The following is a 20,486-nucleotide window of genomic DNA, read 5'->3' on the forward strand; positions in this document are numbered from 1 at the left end:
GGAAAGTGCTGAGAAGGTTTCTGGGAGAAAGGGAATGCGAGAGGGAGCGAGGGGGTGGGGGGGAGAGAGTGCGTGAGAGTGTGCGTGTGTGTGTGTGTGTGTGTGTGTGTGTGTGTGTGTGAGAGAGAGAGAGCGCGCGAGCGAGAGAGATGGAGGATTTTACAGTGTTTCTGGTGCTATAAATGAAAAATTTCTTGGACATTTTTTCAAGACATCGCAATAAAGATTTAAAAAGCTTTCTAATATTTTCAACTTTGCATTGGGCTGCGGACCTCAAAGTCCAAAGTTCAAAACCACCAGCTGCTCCTTGGGAGAAAGACAAGGCTTTCTACTCCCATAAACAGTTACAGTCTCAGGAACTCCCAGGCACTTCTACCCTGCCCTACAGGGCCCCCGGGAGTTGGGATCCACTTGATCGCAGTGAGTTTGTTTTTCAGTTTGGTTCAAATTTAGTTCTGCTGGGCCAGATCACAGGGTTTTTCAGTAGTTATGTAGGTTATACATGTGGACTGTTTTGGGGGGGGGTTAGAAATATTCGTAGGCCCCACATTTCTGAAGTGGACAGACCTTGCATGCTCTCCCTTTGCATCACTCATTGGTACCCAAATGTATAACCCTGATTCCCTGGTCATACACTACCACCTTCTTCCTAAGTGTTCCCTCTTATCATAGAAGCCCTAGTTCCATACCCTTTCTTTTCTTCTCCTTCTTTTTAAAAAACCCTTTTATTGGTAGTTAACACTGATAACATATTGTTCCAAAGTTCAATCACATCAGCAGTGTTGCAAAATTTCTACCACCATCAGTTTCCAAACATTCTTTTCCTTCCCAAACTCCTGGAAATCAGCTCCTTTTTACACTACCCCATCATTGTACCTCACTATAGATTCATCAGTCCTGGGTTTCATATACTGAAAAACAGAAAAACATATAACAAAGACTCAAGAGGGTGTCCCTCAATAACAGAACACATCTATGATAACCCCCAACATGAGCCAACAGGAAAGAATACAGGAAATGTTGAAAACCAGATCAGGCCTAATGTGCAGCAGAGGGTGATCAACTGACAAGGTTTTAACGGTTCAAGTCTCTCGTGATGTTTCGCAGGATAAAAACTGGCTTACTAAGTTGGCAAATTAATATTGTAGCATTAATGATTAACAACTGGCCTGATATGTAACCCATTCTAGGCATATTTGAGTAAATGTCTTTTTAAAGTTTCAGATGCTTCAGTAATAAGTAATATAACTGGAAATAAGAAAATGAACCATAGCACAGTGTCTAGTATAGAGCAGTTCTCCACACATAGCCCCAGAATGACCTTACTTTGAGGCATATCTGTATGGGGTGGGAAACGAGTGTCCCTGAACACTGAATTAACCCCTGTATTGCTGGGGAGGAAGGGCTCAGTGTTCGAATAGGAAAGACAGGCTATAGCCCAGGGTCCGGAGAGTATGGCTAAGGAGGAGGAGGGGCAACCAAAGCAAACACAAGTACATGAGAGTAAACAACACGTTTCTAAAATATTTCTGAAAGTCAAGATATTCTTTCTCCTTGATTTTGGTTGCTTATTGGGGTTTATGCTTATTCATTAGATATTTGTTCCTTTCCTATTGAACTTTACTCTCACATTATTCTCTGCTCCACAACCATAACTGTAATCTTCAGTCATTTAATGAAGCCCAAATCCCAGTATTTATATAATCATTATTGAAGTAGAGTTAAGGTTTGATCTCTTCTATTCCCTCTCAATTACTTACTTCCTTAATTTGTGCATTTCTCTGCAAGTAGCCACGAAGTCTTTTATTTGCAAGGTTTTATATGAAATGTTGGGAAGAAGGGGTAGATAATATCTCCTTGGCTCATGGAGTTCAGGCTATGCAAGCGCGAATTGATACAAATGGTTGAATACCATGCGGCGGGTGCCTCCTGCCTAAGAGTATCAGGAGTTTACAGAGAGCGATCCCTTGGTATAAGTGATCTATGTAAACAGCATGAAAGGCAAAGACCTGACTTAGGAAAAGGCACAAACAAAGTGGTTCTACAAGTAGATTTCAAAGCTTGGAAGAGAACATCCCAGAATGGGAGATTGGAGAGATGGGAGGGTTGGCAAAAGCATGTTGATAAAATAAGAAATTTAATCTGTAATGATAAAAAAGAATTATACTTTATAGAAATAAGTAGGTCAAGATACTTACCTATTTAAAAATCATTTTATTGGGGCTCATCCAACTACCATCACAATCCACACATACATCAACCGTGCAAAGCACACCCATACACTTGCTGCCCCCATCATTCCCAAAACCCTCGCTCTCCGGCTGGGCTCCTGGAATTGGGCCCCAACTTCCACCCCACCTCCTCACTCCCCTCTCCCCCATGAACCCCCAATAACCTACAAATCATTACTCTAGTCTATCCCATCCTACACTGCCTGGCGTCTCCCCTCACCCACACCTCTGCTGCCCATCCCCCAGGAAGGAAGCCAAACGCAGATCCCTGTGATCAGTTCCCCCTTCAACACCCCATTCCCTCCCCCATTGCCAATCCCACCATTGGTCCCTAAGGGTTTATCTGTCCTGGATTCCCTGTGTTTCCAGTTCCCACCTACACTGCGGTGCATCCTCTGGTCTAGCCAAGTCTTCAAGGCAGAACTGGGACCATGAGGGGGTGGGGGAGCAGGAAGCACTTAAGAACTAGAGGAAGGTTGTGAGTCTCATTAAAGATACTTACTTTGAAGTTAATTTTGACTTTGTATTCAACACCTTCCTTTAACACAAAAGTTACTTTTTTGAGGTTTTCGATGTCTCCTGTAGAAGAGGATTTAGAAACCATTTATTTCTCTTCAGAAGCAGATACACAGGGAGCCTAACAAAGCAGACATTCCACCCTTTATATTGGTCTCTGTATACACACAAACCTGAAATGTCTCACGCTGGTCCTCCCTACAGCGCAGACATGAACGAAATGCAATTGGACTTTTGGTTTAATGTCAGGACAATTCCAAAAGTGTATAAGACATCATCAGCAATAAGTTGTAAAGATGAAATGTGTTCTAATTGATAATAATAATGATAAATAATAAACGAGCTCTAATCAACCATACTGTAGGAAAACCAGAATTAGCTCTCTATTCTTCCAACAGAAAATGGTGCTAGGTGGTCAAGAAAGGAAGGGACTAAAGAATGCGTTGCCCATTCCCCCTACCCTCACTAAAAGAAACAGTAGAAAAATATCAAGGAATGCTAGACATTGCTTTTTATGGCTCTGGTGATGCCTATGGCGTTTTACAGCTTAAAAATTATTTTTGATCCATTTTATAGTGATAATTATATTCACTATTATAATTACTCTTAAATTTGTATTGACCATTTAGTACTATTTTCCCTAAGGAGGGTCACCCAAATGATAAAAATTTCAGATATTATAAAACCCAAATCTGTCTCAAATTCTTATATTTTGTTTAGGGTGGTAATCATTCTCTCTTTTTCTGTCAGCGTGATCCTGTACAATTTAGCATTTAAGTGTACGTGGGTAGGCATGTTATACAGCAGTGTCTGTAATACTTTATTAGCAGTACATTTTGACTTTAATTCAACATCTTCCTTTAGCACAAAGGTTGCTTTTACAAAATGGTGTCAAGATCCCCTGCAGACAGCTTGTACAAGCATATACAAGGGTGCTTCAAAAAGTTCATGGACAAATTCCATTATCTTTCAATTCCATATTCCCCACAACCTTTTTGAATGTGCATACCTAGAATTTGCATTACTAGGGTTTTTTGTGTTACAAGATCCCTTCTGCTGGTATTTCCCTGCAATATCTTCAGGCTCTGCTGAATAAAACAGACTTCCTGTGGTGCAAATGCAGACCTCCTCTTAACTGGCAGTTACACCTGATACCTTTACCCAATTTCACACAGGAAGAGGTCTGAGCCCTAAAGAGGGCCAGAGTCTCTCCTGGAGAGGGATGAGAATGGAGGGTGGTTGACTTTGTGCGCTGGGTCTGCTCTGAGGATTTCGGTTGAACAGGAAGTGTGTTTTCTCAGCCTCTGACTTCCTCCCTCTGACAGCAAAAAAGCCCATATAAGGCAGAGAGTGGATATGTGCCCTGAGAGGGGAACTACCTCCCTGCTAAACTAACTGTTCTAGACTCTTTCTTTGTTGGGTCTGAAAAAAAGAGTAATATTGGAACTTATTTTTCTCTTTACAGGAATTGGGAAGATGATAAAATAAGTTGATCTTGCCTTTGAAGATCCCCACCCCCTGGTACTGTTGCCTCATTTCTTCACTATCCCAGATACCCATGTCCCCATGGTTTCCATCTTCCAAAACTCAGGGAAGGAGTTGAACACAGTAAGGTGGTGAGGACCAGTCACAGGAAGAATTGAAAGTAACACCGTAGTTTATTTGCCTTTAGTGGGGACATTTTCTTGTGTAAGAAGATCAGAGCCTTGAACTAGGGGAATAAATAAAGACATAGCCGGGGAATTTCAAGTAGTTTTCAAGAGACCTTACATGGCTAGTAGCCTTTAGGTTAGTTCTATGGCTGATATGAGAGCAGTATTTTCTCTCTGATGTTTAGTTATATAAATATTAGTATTCCAGAAGCATGCTGAGTGCTTCTTAATATCTTAATCAGCAGTCTTTTTATAGAAATAGTAACCCTTTTGCTATCATTTGAATGTCAAACATCAGAAGTAAATAGCACACAAGTAATGATATCAAAGCTAATTCCCGTACTCTTTTTAATGAAGTAGAAAAAGAAGCGAGGCTCTTCATTAAGCATGGCAAAGTTGTGTGTACTCTGAAAGGAATGATTTGTTAGCTGGCACCAGTATATACATCACTTGTATTCACTTTACCAGGGGTTCCTCCTGCTGGGTCGGGGCATAGAAACCAAGTTTTCACTGAAATTATTATCAGGTACCTGAGCAGAACAGATGTGTCTACTTACCGGTGAGGTCCATGGTGATTGGTCCTGGGGCACTAGCACACACTAGGGTTAGCCGGGTGACCGTGACATTGGGGACTGTTGGGTCTGCAGGATTCAAAAGGGAATGTAAACATAGGGTGCAGATGTACAAAAACCTGGTCACTGCTATCAAGTCGATTCTGACTCCGATCAACCTTATAGGACAGAGTAGAACTACTCCCTTCGGGTTTCTGAGACATTAAATATTCAGAGGAGTAGAAAATGTCCTATTTTCCCATTGCATTGGCGGATGGGCTCTAATCGCTGACTTTGGGTTTGCAGCCTCACATGTAATTTGCTATGTCAGGAGGGCTCTTACAGATGGATGAAGGGGCTTCAAAAGGTTCATTGGCAAAGCCCATCATCTTTCACTATTGTTTTTCCACCAACGTTTTGAATCCCCTTTGTATATGTGTTTCAAGGACAGCATATGTGTGTGTGTATACATACACACACTATATATACACACCCAATGTATGATTTAATTGTTATTTGGAGTTGAAACAGAAACGTTGTGTACTGTTGCATTGATTGTTGATTCATAACGGGGCAGAATAGAATTGCCCTATACCATTTTCAAGGCTGTAATGTTTTTATGGGAACACATCACCAGGCCTTTTCTGCCATGAGTGGCAAGTTGGATTGAATTGTCAAACTTCTGGTTAACAGCCAAATGCACAGTCGTTGTGCCACAAGGGCTACTTTGAAATAGAAGTGGATGTGATAAATTGGCCATATTTGGTTATGATGGCCTTATAAATTAAAGAGATGCTATTTGAATTCACTCTTTTAAAATATACATCTTAATGATCAACATCAGATATTTCCTGAGTGACCATGATGAGGGACTCTGCTGGCACAATCCATTCATATCGTGGGACCATATCGTGCTACGTCACTGTGGGCGTGGACAAATTGAATGGCCAGTGGAGGGGTGAGATGGACAGAAGAATGAGAAAGAACGTGAGAGTTGAGAGAGGAGACTGCAATTATAAGTGTTCGTCCAGACTCCTTCTAAATTCTCTCTCTGTGTTCTGTTGTATCTCAGTGTTAACCTGTACCTTATCTCCATGCTCAACACATTTTAAACTGAAAAGACTAAAATAATTCAAGGCTCGAGTTGCAACATAGAAAGATTTGATGGGGAAAATATGGAATGATGCAGGAAGCATATCAAGGAGATGGAAAGAATATACAGTCATTGCACCCAAAAGAACTAGTCAACATTCAACCATTTCTAGAGGTAGCATGTGCTCCAGAACCATTAACAACCTTCAGAGGGAGGAACTCCAAGCTACACAGAAAGCATTAGCCAAAACAAGGCTTCAGAAATTGATTGAATACCAATTAAAATGTTTTAACAAGCTGATGACGTGCTAGAAGCACTCATTTTGGAGCTACTTGGCTAACTGCCTGGAAGAGATCCATATTTTTACCCATTCCATAGAAAAGTGACACCACAGAATGCTCAAATTATAGAATAATATCACTAACATTAATATATTAACCATTATTAATTATATATTTATTAATAATTAATATATCAACAATATAATTAATATATTAATCGTTAATATCTCAGTAAGTACAATCTTGTTGAAGATCATCCAACAATGGTTGTAGCAGTACACTCACAGGGAGCTGCCAGGAGTTCAGACTGAATTCACAAGAGGACATGGAACAAGGGATGTCATTGCTGATGTCAGGTGAGTCTTGGCTTAAAGCAGAGTACCAGAAAAATGTTTACTTAAGTTTTTAAAAAATTACTTATACAGAGGTATTTGACTCTGTGGATCATAAAAACTATGAATAGCCTCGAGAAGAAATTGGAATTCCAGAACAATTCATTGTGCTTACGTGGAACCTGCACATGGATCATAAGGCAGTTGGGCAAACAGAACTAGGCAATACTGCATGGTTTAAAAATCAGGAAAGGTGTACATCAAGGTTGTATCCTTCTATCATACTTATTCAATCTGTATGCTGAGGAAACAATCAGAAAAGCTGGATTATATGAAGAAGCATGTAGCATCAGGATTGGGGGAAGGCTTAGAGACCTTAGGGGACAGCTAGTTAACCACCTGTGATATGCAGATGACACAACCTTGCTAACTGAAAGTGAGGACTTGAAGCACTTGCTGATGATGATCAAGGCGTGCTGCCTTCAGTAGGGATTAGGACTCAATTCAAAGAAAACCAAAATCCTCACAACTGGACTAATAGGTAACACTATGATAAATAGTGAAAAAACTGATGTTGTCAAGGATTTTTGTCTTGCTTGGACCCACAATCAGCGATCGTGGACTCAGCAATCCAAAGCTCAAAGCACACACTGCACTGGGTAAATCTGCTGCACAAGACATCTTCAAAGTTTAAAGCAGTAGCTCTCAACCTGTGGTTTGCGACTCCTTTGGGGGTCGAATGACCCTTTCACAGGGGTCGCCCGATTCATAACAGTAGCAAAATTACAGTTATGAAGTAGCAACGAAAAGAATTTTATGGTTGGGGGGTCACCACAACATGAGGAACTGTATGAAAGGGTCACGGCATTGGGAAGGTTGAAAACCACTGGGTTAAAGGCAAGGAGGACACCTTTGAGGACTGAGGTGTGCCTGACCCCAGCCATGGTGTTTTGAAATGCCTCATATACATATGAAAGCTGGACACTGAATAAGGAGGACCAGAGAAGAATTGAGGCATTTGCATTATGGTGCTGGCAAAGAATGGTGAAAGTACCATGGACTGCCAAAAGGACAGACAGATCTGTCTGGGAAGAAGTACAGCCAGACTAGACCAGAGGATGTACACTGGTACAGATCAGAGAAGGAAGCACAGGGAATCCAGGGCAGATAAATCCCTCAGGACCAATAATGACAGTAGAGATAACAGGGGGGGAAGGAGGGGAAGGTTGGGGAGACAGGGGGAATGGATCACAATGATCTACATATAACCCCCTCCCTGGGGGACAGACAATAGAAAAGTGGGTGAAGGGAGACATCAGGCAGTGTAAGACATGGAAAAATAATAATTGTAAATTATTTGTGAGGGAGGGAGAGTGGGGGAGGGAGGGGAAATTGAGGCGCTGATACCAAGGGCTCAAGTAGAAAGAAAATGTTTTGAGAATGTTGATGGCAACAAATTCACAAATGTGCTTGGGGCAATGGATGTATGTATGGATTGTGGTAAGAGTTGTATGGGCCCCCATAAAATGATTTATATATTTTGAAAATGTACAGTCAGAATGCTCCATAGAGGCAAGGATGGTTAGACTTTGTCTCATATACTTTGGACTTGTCGATGGAGAGACCAGTCTTCAGAGAAGGGTGCCCTCCTTGGTAGAGGGGCAGGAAAACAGAAGGTGGCCCTGCACAAGAAGGATTGTCCGGCTCAAACTCAAGAACAATTGTGTGGTCAGTGCAGGATTGGGCGGTATTTCATTTTGTTTTATGTAGGGCTACTATGAGTGGGAAAGACTCAATGGTCTCTACCTGCAACATCAATTTTGTCTCCAAAGGAGACTTCAATATACAATTTGGAATTTTATTCAGTAGCCGTAGATTGTAACTCTCTCCTCAACACAGGGCAAGTCAGTGCCCTTTCCTTGGCACTCCTTCCCGAGCAGCTAAAATACGGTCTCTGCTCCCTCTGGGGGCCTCTATCCTCTCCCATTTCCCAAACACACATACCTGCTATCACAGGACAGTCCCCCAGGAGTGTTTTCTTGTACTTGGCTAGACTTTCGTCGTCCTTGTCCATCTCTTGTAGTTCTTGCAGAGACTTCTGAGGCGGGGGCTTATAATTGAGCTTGCCGTCCAGCTCATCCTCCTCCTCCAGATGGGGGTCCGGGGCGTTATCAGTCATTTTGATCTATTTCAGAGAGGAAGAGAGTTTATTAGCCCCAATCCAGTGGAGGATGTCTGTGCCATGCTTGCCCTAATTGAGTTTCATAATCTTCAGTGCTTTTTCAGGATATTTTCAAAGCATTCAACCTTGTTAGTTTTCAAGAAACAAGGGTATAATGCTTTCCAGTCATTGATATGGCCTGCCTAAATGTGCTGTACTGTGATGAGTATTTTCTGTTCTCTGACTATAACTGATAAGGAAGAAATAATCCACTTCTGAATAATACAGTACAATCAGAGCAACATAGCATGAACAGTTCCTGAACAATGCACCCATAGTCTCCATTGAGATTATAGTCATGATTACTCTTTAAAATCCAGCCAGTCTTGCTCATTTCAAAGTTTGAAGTATGTATAATCCCAATTATGAGGGTTTAAAGAAAAGTAAAGTACCTGCCCCCCCAAAATCAGATAGCTTTATTCCATTAATCTTCTCTTTCTCTGACCCCCTATAACACCCCAAGGTGGTTGTTGCTGTCAGGTGCCTGCCTTTGAGTTGGTGCCAACTCATAGCGCCCCTATGTACAACACCACAGAGCAATACCTAGTCCTGTGACGTCCTCACAATTGTTGTCAGGTGTGAGTCTGCGTCCATCTGTAGTCTCGCCTTCCTTTTCACGGAACCTCTACTTACCAAGCATGAGATTCTTTCCCAAGGACTGATCTCCCGTAATAACATGTCCCACGTTTGTGAGACAAAGTCTTTCCCTCTTCACGTTAAGCATCCTGGCTGTGCTTTTTCCAAGGCAGAGAGGTTTGTTCTTCTGGTCGTGCATGGTGCTTCCAATGTTGCTTGCCAAGACCACGATTCAAGCGCATCAGTTCTTTTGTGGGCTAGCTTTCCAATGTATAGAAGACGATCGAAAACACTGCAGTTTGAGCCAGGCACACCTTAGTCCTGCAAGCGACATCTTTGCTTTTGAACACTTTAAATAGCTCTTTTAAAGAGATTTTAAAACAATATTACTCATAAGAAATTGTAGGCCTCGATGAGAGCTGCGTAATATGTCAGAATGGTCCCTGTCCAACATTGCTACTAACTCCTTAAGGGCAAGCACTAAAATTTATATTTCTCTCCAATCATAACCATTATTATAGTTCGGGCACACAATGAGTGGTCCATTCTTTGGTTCTGTACTAAAAGATTTTCTGTTCCTTTTATATGATACAGCATAGCAAACGACTCTTTAAATTCCTCCCTCCAGACAAAGTTGTGACACTCAAGTTTAGCACATTTCTATCTACCCTTTCTGAACTCATTTTTCTGTCTTTGCTATTTTCTGTCTTTACCAGATTTCGAATGACCTTTCACTTCAAGGGTACACTTTGTCTTACCTTGGAGTTAATTTTCTTTCATCACCAACTTACATTTATTTGTTCTTTGAGAAGGCAAATCTAATAAGATGTAACGAAACATCCACACTACAGTGCTAACAACATATTAACGAACTATTCCTCTTTGGGTATGTACAATAAAGGTGAAATGTATCTTAAAAACCAAAACCAAACCCACTACCATTGAGGTGATTTCAATTCACCGGTAGCCCTAAGACAGAGTAACCTGGTGGTTTCAATGCTAGGATCTTTTCAGAAGCAGAATGCCTCATTTTTCCTGTTGGTTCAAACTGTTCACAGTTTGATTAGCATCTGAGCCCTTAACTATGCCACTGGAGGACATTGAAACGAATCTTCAAAAACAAACCAAAACCAAAAAATTCCCAAACAAACAAAACAACCAAACTCACTGCCTTGGAGTGGATTCCAACTCATAGGGTCTCTTTAGGGTAGGGTAGAAGTGCCCCTTTGAGTTTCAGAGACTGTACATCTTTATAGGAGTAGAAAGCTTCCTTTCTCCTGAGGGGTGACTGGTGGCTTTGAACTGCTGACCTTGTGGTTACTAGCCCAACTTGTAGCCCACTATGTCACCAGGGCTCCTGCAAGGAGCCTTTGAGGTGATATATTCCAATCTCTCATTTTATCTCTGAGAAAGTTGAGATCCAGGAATTAAGAGCATTGCCCAAGTTCACACAACTATGAGATGCAGTATCCTAACCAAAAGGAAGACCTGTCTACTAGGAAACTTTCAGGTATCGTGTATAGTAATGATGGAAATATTTGGGGAAGCCAGCAGGATCGTTGGGCATGGCATAATTTCATGATTCCCTTCATTCTCCCTCTACTGTAACTCCTTTCCGTGCCTGGGGGCAAAGCCTGCATTGCTCCTAAGTGACACAGTGATAAGGCAACATCGATCACATCTCATCCGAGTGGCTCTGCACACGTCTATAAAGTACAAGGGAAGCCATCTCTACTATCTCAGAAGTGAGATGTGGTTTTGAGTTTTAGTGTTGCTACTGTTGGAAAGAGAAATAAAAATAATTTGAAAGTAAAGCCAAACAAAATCAACTTCAACGGAATAAAAATAAACAAAACTGAAAAACAAAAAACATATCCTTTGGTTCATCAGTCCTCTTCCAGATAAATAACAAGCCAAACACTATGAGCCTTGCTCAACTCTGAAATCAGCATTGCAATGCCGGGGTCCACTTCCTGTACAGGAAGGAAACATGTAGGATAGTTTCTATGGCAACTTTGCCTAAGCTGCTGAATAACCACCACTCGAAGCTGAGACTCCAGACAATAACACAGTAAACACAGAGACTTGTCCAACATCCATTCCAAATACCACTAGGTCAACTGAGTGTGGGAAAAATTAAAGGATGCACTGGGTGGATGTTGTAAATTGTGATTAGTTTAAGGAAAACCATTAAGGGACAGAATAAGAGTAACCAAATGAGATAGGTTCTCAGCGGGGAATATCTAGGAGTGTGACTAGATACCCAAAGTAGGCCATGAAACAAACCAGTAGAAGGCACTCAGGAAGGTTATCTACAGATGAGGGCATCCATCCACCATGGGCAGTCACTTTTGGTATATGGCACTTGATTCTAATAGGTTGCCTGATTGAAGCCTGGTCGCTAGGTAAGGACATCACATCCAATCAATAATCTATATGGAATTGTGATTCTGTAGCATATAATCTCAACTGTGAAGAGAGAGAGGTATGGGGGGAGAAAGGAAAAGACAGAAAGAGAGAGAGAGATCTACTTGGTCTAGGACAGAATTTGCCTATGTGACCATTGGCAGGTCAATCTATGTTTTTTTGAGTTAATATTTGTAACTAAATGCTGGTTTAAGATTATAACATTTAGAGGCAGCTATGTACAGTTTTTTAGGACCACTTTCATATTCAATTTACTCTTTTTAAAAATTAATTGGAATTTAATATCAGTCTATCTTAAAGTCTTGGCCTTCACCTTGATAAATATGAAGATTTATGTCAATTTTAAATTTTCTTGATTGATTGCAAACAGACACAATGAAGAAAAAGTATTATCTAAAGACAATAAAGAACAGAGACTGATGTGTGGTTACTATAGAAAATAGTTCTAGTTACCAGGAGGAAATTGAGGACTATATTTAATTAAATTTGTTTAATTATAGCACTAGAAAAAGAAATATGAAGTTAGAGGACCCAGTCCTGTTCACTGTGGAAAGATGATTAGGAAAAGGTGGAAATGCGATAGCATAGCAAATTATAAAGCAAAGGAAAACTGAAAAAAGCCATCCTTAGGGAAAGTCTTTTTTAAACAAAATTAAGTTCACAAGTATTTGTTCCATGCCTACATTGTGCTGATGTTTAATTTAATGGAAAAGTGCCTAGAAGCTGGGCATTTTAACCACATGACAAGGGGCCAGCTAATTTATTATATGATTCTGAACCTTTTTACAAATTAAATTCTCTTTGCAAATTCATAGCTCCCAAGGAAAAAATGGACCAGTCTACGAATTTGATGCCAGCTCAAGGGTTCTGGCATCCTTCACCACTTCTACTGAGTTTCCAGAACCTGATCTCAAAACCAGAATGTCCGAAACCATGAAGCAGAAAGTTGTGTGTTACAGAGGAAGCCTGCCACTCCCTGAGGCCAGGCCAGACCCATGACACAATTTAACCTGAAGCTGAAGATCTTGTCCAACAATTCAAAACCTTTGATAAGTAGAAGCAAGAGAAGATAGCATGTTTTGTTTTGTTTTTTGTTTGTCTGTTTTTCTGGAAGGTTTAGTTCAACTGGCCCCGTGGGTTTCTGAGAGTGTAATTCTTTACTGGAACAGAAAGTCTCATCTTTCTCCCTCAGAGTGGTTTCAAACTGCTGACCTTGCAGTTAGCCCAATGTGTAACCACTGCACCACAAGGGCACCTACAAAACCTTAGGTTCTTCCACAAGCCCATCATGAATAGTTTATATAGTTGTCCAGTAAATCTCCAAAAGATATGATTATGTGTCTTCAATTGAAAATATCCTGAGCAGTTATTAAACATTCTCTGTTTTTAGTGCTCTCATTTTATGGATGCTACATGAAGTGCTAATAGGAATTTTATAAAAATTCTAAAAGCTGTTGATCAATTCCATCATCTTAAGAACAACTAAATTTATTATTGATGTCAATAACATTAATAGTTATATAAGACTGTGTGCTATATCACTCTGGTGGCAGAGTGGATTATGCCAGGAACACTGGTGGCATAGTGGGTTATCTGTTGCCAGGTCAGTAGTTTGAAACCAACAGCCCCATCCACAGTAGAAATATGAGGATCTGTACTCCTTAAAAAGTTACAGTCTTGGGAAAAAAATAAAGTAATAAAAAGAAACACTAAACAAAAAAGTTACAGTCTCGGACACCCCCAGGGTTATTCTGAGTTGTCAGTGAGACTCGATTGCAGGAAGAGAGAGAGAAGAGCTTTCATCAGTGTTAGCTCATTCATTCCTCACACCATTCTTACGAGGTAGGCACCAGAGCCATTCTCTTTTCAAATAAAGACTTCCAGCCTTGACTGGCTTATAGGGACACTTCTATTCTGTCCTTAGTGTTGGTATGAGTTAGAATTGCCTCGATGGCAGTGGTTTTGTCTTGGTTTTGCATTGTAAGATCTCACTGCTATTGAACCCATTCCAACTCATAGTGACCCTTCAGGGCAGAGTAGAACTGCCCCTTCTGGGTTTACAAAAATTTAAATCTTTACAGGAATAGAAAGCCTCATCTTCCTCCTGTGGAACGGCTGGTGGGTTTGAACTGTTGGCCTTGTGGTGGCATCGGGTAAATCTGCTGCACAAGACTCTTGGAAGTGTTGAAAAGAAGAGAGGTTGCTTTGAGGACTATGGTGCGCCCAACCCAAGCCACGGTCTTTTCAATGACCTCCTCCGCACGGGAAAGTTGAACATTGAATAAGGACGACTGAAGAAGGATCCATGTCTTTGAAGTATGGTGCTGGTGAAGACTACCAAAGTACCGCAGCTGACAAAAGAACACACCTTTCTGGGAAGAAGTACAAAGATGGTGAGCTTTGGTCTCCCATACTTTCGACATGCTGTCAGGGGAGACTAGTCCCTGGAGAAGGCCGTCATGCTCGGTCAACTACAAGGGCAGTGACAAAGAGGAAGGCCCACGCCGAGATGAATTGACACAGGGGTTGCAACAATGGGCTCCAACTGAAGAACAATTGTGCGTTGGTGCAGGATCGGGCAGTTTCATTCTGCTGTATACATGGTAGGTGCGCTTTAAGTTCAACCGGCTCAATGACTCCTGACGATGACAACAAAGCCCCTTCTTCCGTCAGACTTTTTATTCCCCAGGGGCTGTTGGGTAGACTCTGACTCACAGCAAGTTCATGTGTGTTAGAGTAGGACTTTCTCCATAGGATGTTCATGGTTGTGGCATTCTGACTTTCTTCCACAGCACTTCCGGCTGCTTCTGCCAATCTTTCCTTTAGGAATTGGTAGTTAGTAGTTGCGTGCTGAACTATTGTGCTGCCCCAAACAGTTGCTGTCAATTGCCATCAAGTCAGTCCCAACTCAGGGTGACCCTATGTGGGCGAAGCAGACTGCTCCACAGGCTCTATAAGGCTGGTACTTTTCAGAAGTAGGCTTACAGGCCTGTTTCCCAAGGTACTTCTGGGTGGGCTTGAACTTCCAACCTTTTGGCTAGTAGTCTAATACTTAACCAATTTTGCCACCCAAGAACAACTCCGACCCAAAGTTAATGCTACCTACTTAAAAAAAAAGTCTATGAAGGAGAAAAGAGGAAGTGAAGGTGCAGCAGGGGTAAGGGTGGGGTGACTGGGCCTTTTTTGGCACCTTCCTCTGCTGCTCACCCACTCTGCCATAAAAAAAATTTTTTTAAGTGATCTTTAAAACTTTTTTTTTTCTATCTACACAGGCAAAGTGAAAGGAGAATTAGCAACCATCTAAGATGTTTAATATGGACTTTGTATCTGTCAGGTCCTAAACACATGTAGCTTTTCTCTCCCTCCTCCCGGCCTTCTCGTTACTATCGCAGCTCTCTCCATGCCCTGCTTCCCTTCGTCCACACTGGTGGGTTTCCCTCACGATTACTGTCACCAAAAGAGCACACCACAGTTCAACGGAAAGGCCAAATTAAATTAGGGGGCTCATTTATGACAGGAATGTGTCTCAATACAAACCAGTGTTTTCCTTTGTAGATTCAGTGACATTTGAAAGGTTCAAAGGATGCACACCAATCCCAGGATAAAGCAAACCTGCCTGCATGAATGCTCAGCTCCAAAAGAGCTAATCCTAAGTAAAGGGGGGCTCCTGGGCTGAGATGGAACAAAGCCTCTGGTTAATGTAGAGAAAGGCGGTCTTTATTTGATGGAACATGGACTTTCAGATTAGAGAGAGCAGGGATTCAAATCTGGCTCTGCAAGGGACATATTCCAGGATTTAGACAAGTGGTTAATTTCTCCGAGCCTCAGCTTTGCCACCAGAAAAGTCAGAATCATCATCCTTCCGCAGGGGCGTGAACCCTTGATGGGAACTTATGAAAAGAGTGAGACTTACACTGGCCAAGAGAAGCTGTTCTCTCTGCTCTGCCCTCCGGCTGGCGGGCGGCGAGCAGAGTCTCAGCGAGGCCGCTTGTGACAGGCGCACCTCAACACCCTCTCGTTCATTTCTTTCCCCTGGATGCAGTCCTGCCTCAAAAATCGATTTTATTTCTTTGAGAAGAAACGGACAAGAAATTCTGGGAGTTGAAAGGGTTGCTTATAAACAGAAACAATCTAAAATGGTAATATAATTATTATCTTTCTTTTAAAACCCCACATAACTTAATTTTAGCAACTATTTTGCTCCCTCTGCTAAGCCAGAGGTCACTCTTTGAACTATGGGAAATGACAGTGGACACAGGCATAGCTAATGGGGAGAATTCCCTCTGGCTCTAGAACAAAAAACCTTGTACTGTGAAGACTTAGATGATGTCCCAATCTTGGATCTGCTAGAGCATGCATCTAGGTACACAGGCCGTGAGTAGGAGGCAGAAGAGGTAGCATTACTTATGTGTATATAAAAATATATGGATATGTTTGTGTGTGTATATACACAGAAATATATGTATACACACACACACACACAGACTAAGAAATGTGGAAGTATACAGCATAGGGAATTTCCATCAGAGAAGAAGCTATTTAAACAGAAGCATTGTCCTTCTTCCTTGTCCACTCTCTGCTGACCAGGATAGATCCTACTTCACCCCAACCTGGGGACACAGGTCATGGAGAATTGGGGCCATCTCTGAAAGACTGTGGCATTGTAGAATTAGGGAAGGATCTGGTCTATTTTGCTGCCCACCAGAAGATTGGCTCCTTTGGGGATTATAAAGTAAGACTTCAAGACACTAGCAGCATGTAGGAATTGGTATTCCCCAAGTCCCTCAGAAGTATTCTCTACCGAAGGAATTGCTCTATCCAACTGCATCAACTATGTGCAGAACATCTAAATGTCAAAAATAGACCCAATGACCCAAACTGGGGCCCGACACGAGCGTGTCTTGTTAGTTACAATTAGTACAAATGAGATCAGACCATCAGTTTAGAAGACGGTATAAGTACTAGAAGCAGAATAACCATCAATTCCATTTCCCAGAATGCCTATCATGTGAGGTCACTGTGCCAAATACACTCCCAAGTATTATTTTAAATATTTGCCAAGGAAAACCATGCATTAACAAGGCTGTACTTAGTAAAAAAATATACTCTAGTAACAGTGCATTCACCAAAGTTTGAAATGAAGCACCCAACATTAGAGGACAAAAGTATGTTCTTTCCTATCTATAATATCAGACTCTATAAGAACATCCAGAGGTACGTTTACCAACTTCAGCTCTGGAAAGAAGAGAGTGTAATACAGCAGAGTGTCAGGCAGCATATGTGTGTTGAATGGCTAAATGCCATTGGTTTCAGGAGCAACAGGAGACTCGTCTCTGTGTAAGCCAGGATGGCTCTGATACAGGATCTCCGGCAGAAGTAATACTGACCCAAGAACATGACTTCTCACATCGTCACTGGTGTGCTGGCAAGTCAATTCTGAACCACGTGACTGTACAACAGACTACAGCCCTCCCAGAGCACTTCCTGGCTGATGGAAGCCGATGGCCAGGTCTTTTCATCCATATGGAACAGCTGGTGGCTTTGAACCTTTCCATTAACAGTTGAGAGCTTAACCATGGTACCATATCGGTCTTTTGTTTTCAGACCGATATTTGACATTAGCCACATCATTGAACACTTCTGAGCCCTATCGTCTTCCTCCTCCTCCTGCTCCTCCTTCTCCCGGGATTAAGTTGGAAACGTTTCTCATCACAGACCTGACAAAAGGCATTCAGCAAATGTCGGTTCTCTCTCCGGAAGTTGCATCATTTCACTCCCCGGGCTTTTCTTCTAGCTAGCGGAGGCTTGCAATGCAGTGTGCATCTCTACACTGGCCCTTACATTTCCTTCAGGATGGCTGCTGGGCGGAACTGCCACGACCACAGAAATTCTCCGTGTGCCTTAGAACGTATTTGGTGAGAGGCACATTCATACCCTCCACAGCAACGAGGGGCCAAATTCCCACATATGAAAGAAATCTGCCAGTTTCATCTAGACCATTAGCATAATTAATCTACACGTGTTTGATCTGTCCACAGTGAAGGGAGCTTTTACTACTCTTCGCTCAGAATTCCTCCCAACCCACAAAAGAGTACAGTGATCTTAATACTGAACGGCAACTGTATTTGAATTTAGACTTCTGACAAAGTTAACAAAGACTATGTAAGGAAAAAGATTAAATGATTTAAAAAAAGAGGAAAAGATTAATGATACCATCTCCTGAATTAACTCTCCAGGGCACAATAAACCAGTTGATGCTGAGTGGATTCCGACGGGGGATTATCTCATATGTGCAGAATGTAACTGCTCCATAGGAGTTTCCAGGATACAATCAATTGGAAGCAGATTACTAGGCCTGTCTCCTGAAAAGCCATTGGGTGGGGTTGAACTGCCAACCTTTAGGTTTGTGGCCAGGGACTTATCTGTTGGTGCCACTCAGGACTTCTAGGTTAATACAGCTCTTGTGATTTTCCTTGCTTGGTCATGGCTGCTGTGCAGATGCACTATGCCAACCCCGCTGTCTACAGTTCTTGGTCTCGATGTACAGGGATGAGAGTATGGGGACCTCCATGTGAAAGTAGTCTGCCTTCCCCCTCCTTAGCGGAAGAATTACCCGAGGCTCCTTAGTCCCATTTCACAAGCTTTCCTGGGTCTAGAATTTAATTACAGACTGTGAACACATCAAACATATTGACTTGGATGTCCTTGAACAGTCAGACAGGCACTTCAGATAATGCCCAAAGCCCATCTTCTGGTGACAGGTGGTGACCTGTCATTGGCTAAATCCAGAGTGTGATATTTTAAAGGCCATCTGACTAGTTGCTGTAGTCAAGACCCGATTGGATTTTTCAAGAACTTGTCTCTTTAATAAGTAAGTGGGCGCCTTCTGCATTTGCTTTCAATTCTTTCTGAAGGAAAGAGATACTCTTTGGCAGCAACAGTAGTTATCTTTCCGCCCAGCACACTGCAGGAATTTAATACGTCGTTTTTGTTTGTGGTAGAAATATAATCTTCGTGTGACTGATGAGTAAATCGTGGGTTCTACTGTTCTTTCCCACTTGATTGTTAAATCCCATTATGCTCCAAAGGGAGGGAGGTATTCATTTTGCATTTCTTTCTCTTTTTTAAAATCATTTTATTGGGGCTTGTACAATTCTTATCATAATCCATACATACATCCATTGTGTCACGCACCTATGTACATTTGTTGCCATCATCATTCTCAAAACATTTGCCTTCTACTTAAACCCTTAATATCGGCACCTCACTTTCCCCCCTCCCTTCCCAATCCCCCCTCCCTCATGAACCCTTCGTAATTCATAAATTATTATTATTTTGTCATATGTTACACTGTCCGACATCTTCCCCCACCCTCTTCTCTGCTGTCCAATCCCCAGGGAGGAGGCTATACGTAGATCCTTGGAATCAGTTCCCGCATTTCTCTTATATGACCAGAAAACTCTTTGGTTTATACATTGTGGAAAACAGTTAGTGTTTGACATCTTTGAATCATTCCCCATCCCCCCTTTTCAACCAGTCTATTTAAAAACAGGAAACCACACATCTCCACCCCAGCCACAACCCACCATCCACGAACACTCTATCAGTTTGGATCTGCAGTGTTTTTATTTCTGAGCTTGGCCAAATGCCTGCTTCTACCTTGTGGAAAGCTCTCTGAGTGCTGCCCAGGAGTTAGTGCAAAGCTCTTTCTTTTTCATCGTTATTTCATGAGCGGGCTGCAGTGCACACTCTCCCATCCCTCCCTGAGCTGTCTCCCCTGAGTCATTGCTACCATTCCTGCTCTGACTTCCCCTTCTGTGCAAAACCGTTTCAGCTGCCTCTTTTGCTTTTTCTTATCATAAACTTTGCCACCTACCACACCCTAGAAAACCAAAACAGCGAATAAACCATTGAGGGTCCCTAGCATGATTCAGAGATCCCTTATATTGCTTTGTGCCTCAGAGATCTTTCAACTTACCTTCAGTGGATCACGTCTGCCGGGGGTGCCTCTTTGTCTCTCAACTCTGACTTCTGAGTACTGGCAGTTAGAACAGGAAGGAAGTTAGTGAGAAAAAAAAATTTTTTTTAACCTACTTGAAGAGGAAACTCTGGGCTGCCTCAAATCCTGTTCTTTTGCACTGCATATCTCCAGATCAGCCAACTCTGAGCTGCATTCTTGTCAATTAATGGCATATGTGGGAACATGAATACCCATGTAAACATAGACATGCACGACTATACACGCAAAAACATTGGGCTGATAGCATGAGCATTGCTAAAAATTGTGCAGGTGTAAATAAAAATCCAGTCATTCTTGAGTCAAGTCATGTTGGTTTTCTTGATAAATTCATTGAAACAGCTTGCTTATAGATTAGTAACAATGATTCATTTGGGCGTTAGTTTGAATTAATCACCTCTGTTTCCACAGAGACCCTGAGAGTTTCTTTATCCACCAGATATGTTGAAAGCTTGCTGGTAGTGAATACTCACAAGAAATTATCAATGCTATGCTTTATATACTTGATCCTATATTAGAAAATATGTCTTCAAATAGTTTTGTGTTCTGTGAACTGTAATTTCAAGACGTGCTTCCACATTGCACAACA

At 41.8% G+C, this 20,486-nt stretch overlaps 1 protein-coding gene across 1 annotated transcript in view; it reads right to left on the reverse strand.

The window, feature by feature from the left end:
- ARHGDIB (Rho GDP dissociation inhibitor beta) overlaps positions 1-19,907 on the reverse strand; it is a 26,751-nt gene extending 6,844 nt beyond the window's left edge. The window contains exons 1-4 of the mRNA XM_004713764.2: positions 19,859-19,907; positions 8,661-8,841; positions 4,957-5,040; positions 2,734-2,810 (exon numbers count right to left, since the gene is read on the reverse strand). Of these exons, the coding sequence (XP_004713821.1) occupies positions 2,734-2,810; positions 4,957-5,040; positions 8,661-8,835 (336 nt within the window). The 5' untranslated portion in view covers positions 8,836-8,841; positions 19,859-19,907. The remainder of the gene's footprint in view (positions 1-2,733; positions 2,811-4,956; positions 5,041-8,660; positions 8,842-19,858) is intronic.
- Positions 19,908-20,486: the final 579 nt, after the last annotated feature.

Source organism: Echinops telfairi, unplaced genomic scaffold (assembly GCF_000313985.2).
Source record: "Echinops telfairi isolate 266 unplaced genomic scaffold, ASM31398v2 ScPeMD7_21;HRSCAF=78, whole genome shotgun sequence".
NCBI lineage: Eukaryota > Metazoa > Chordata > Mammalia > Afrosoricida > Tenrecidae > Echinops > Echinops telfairi.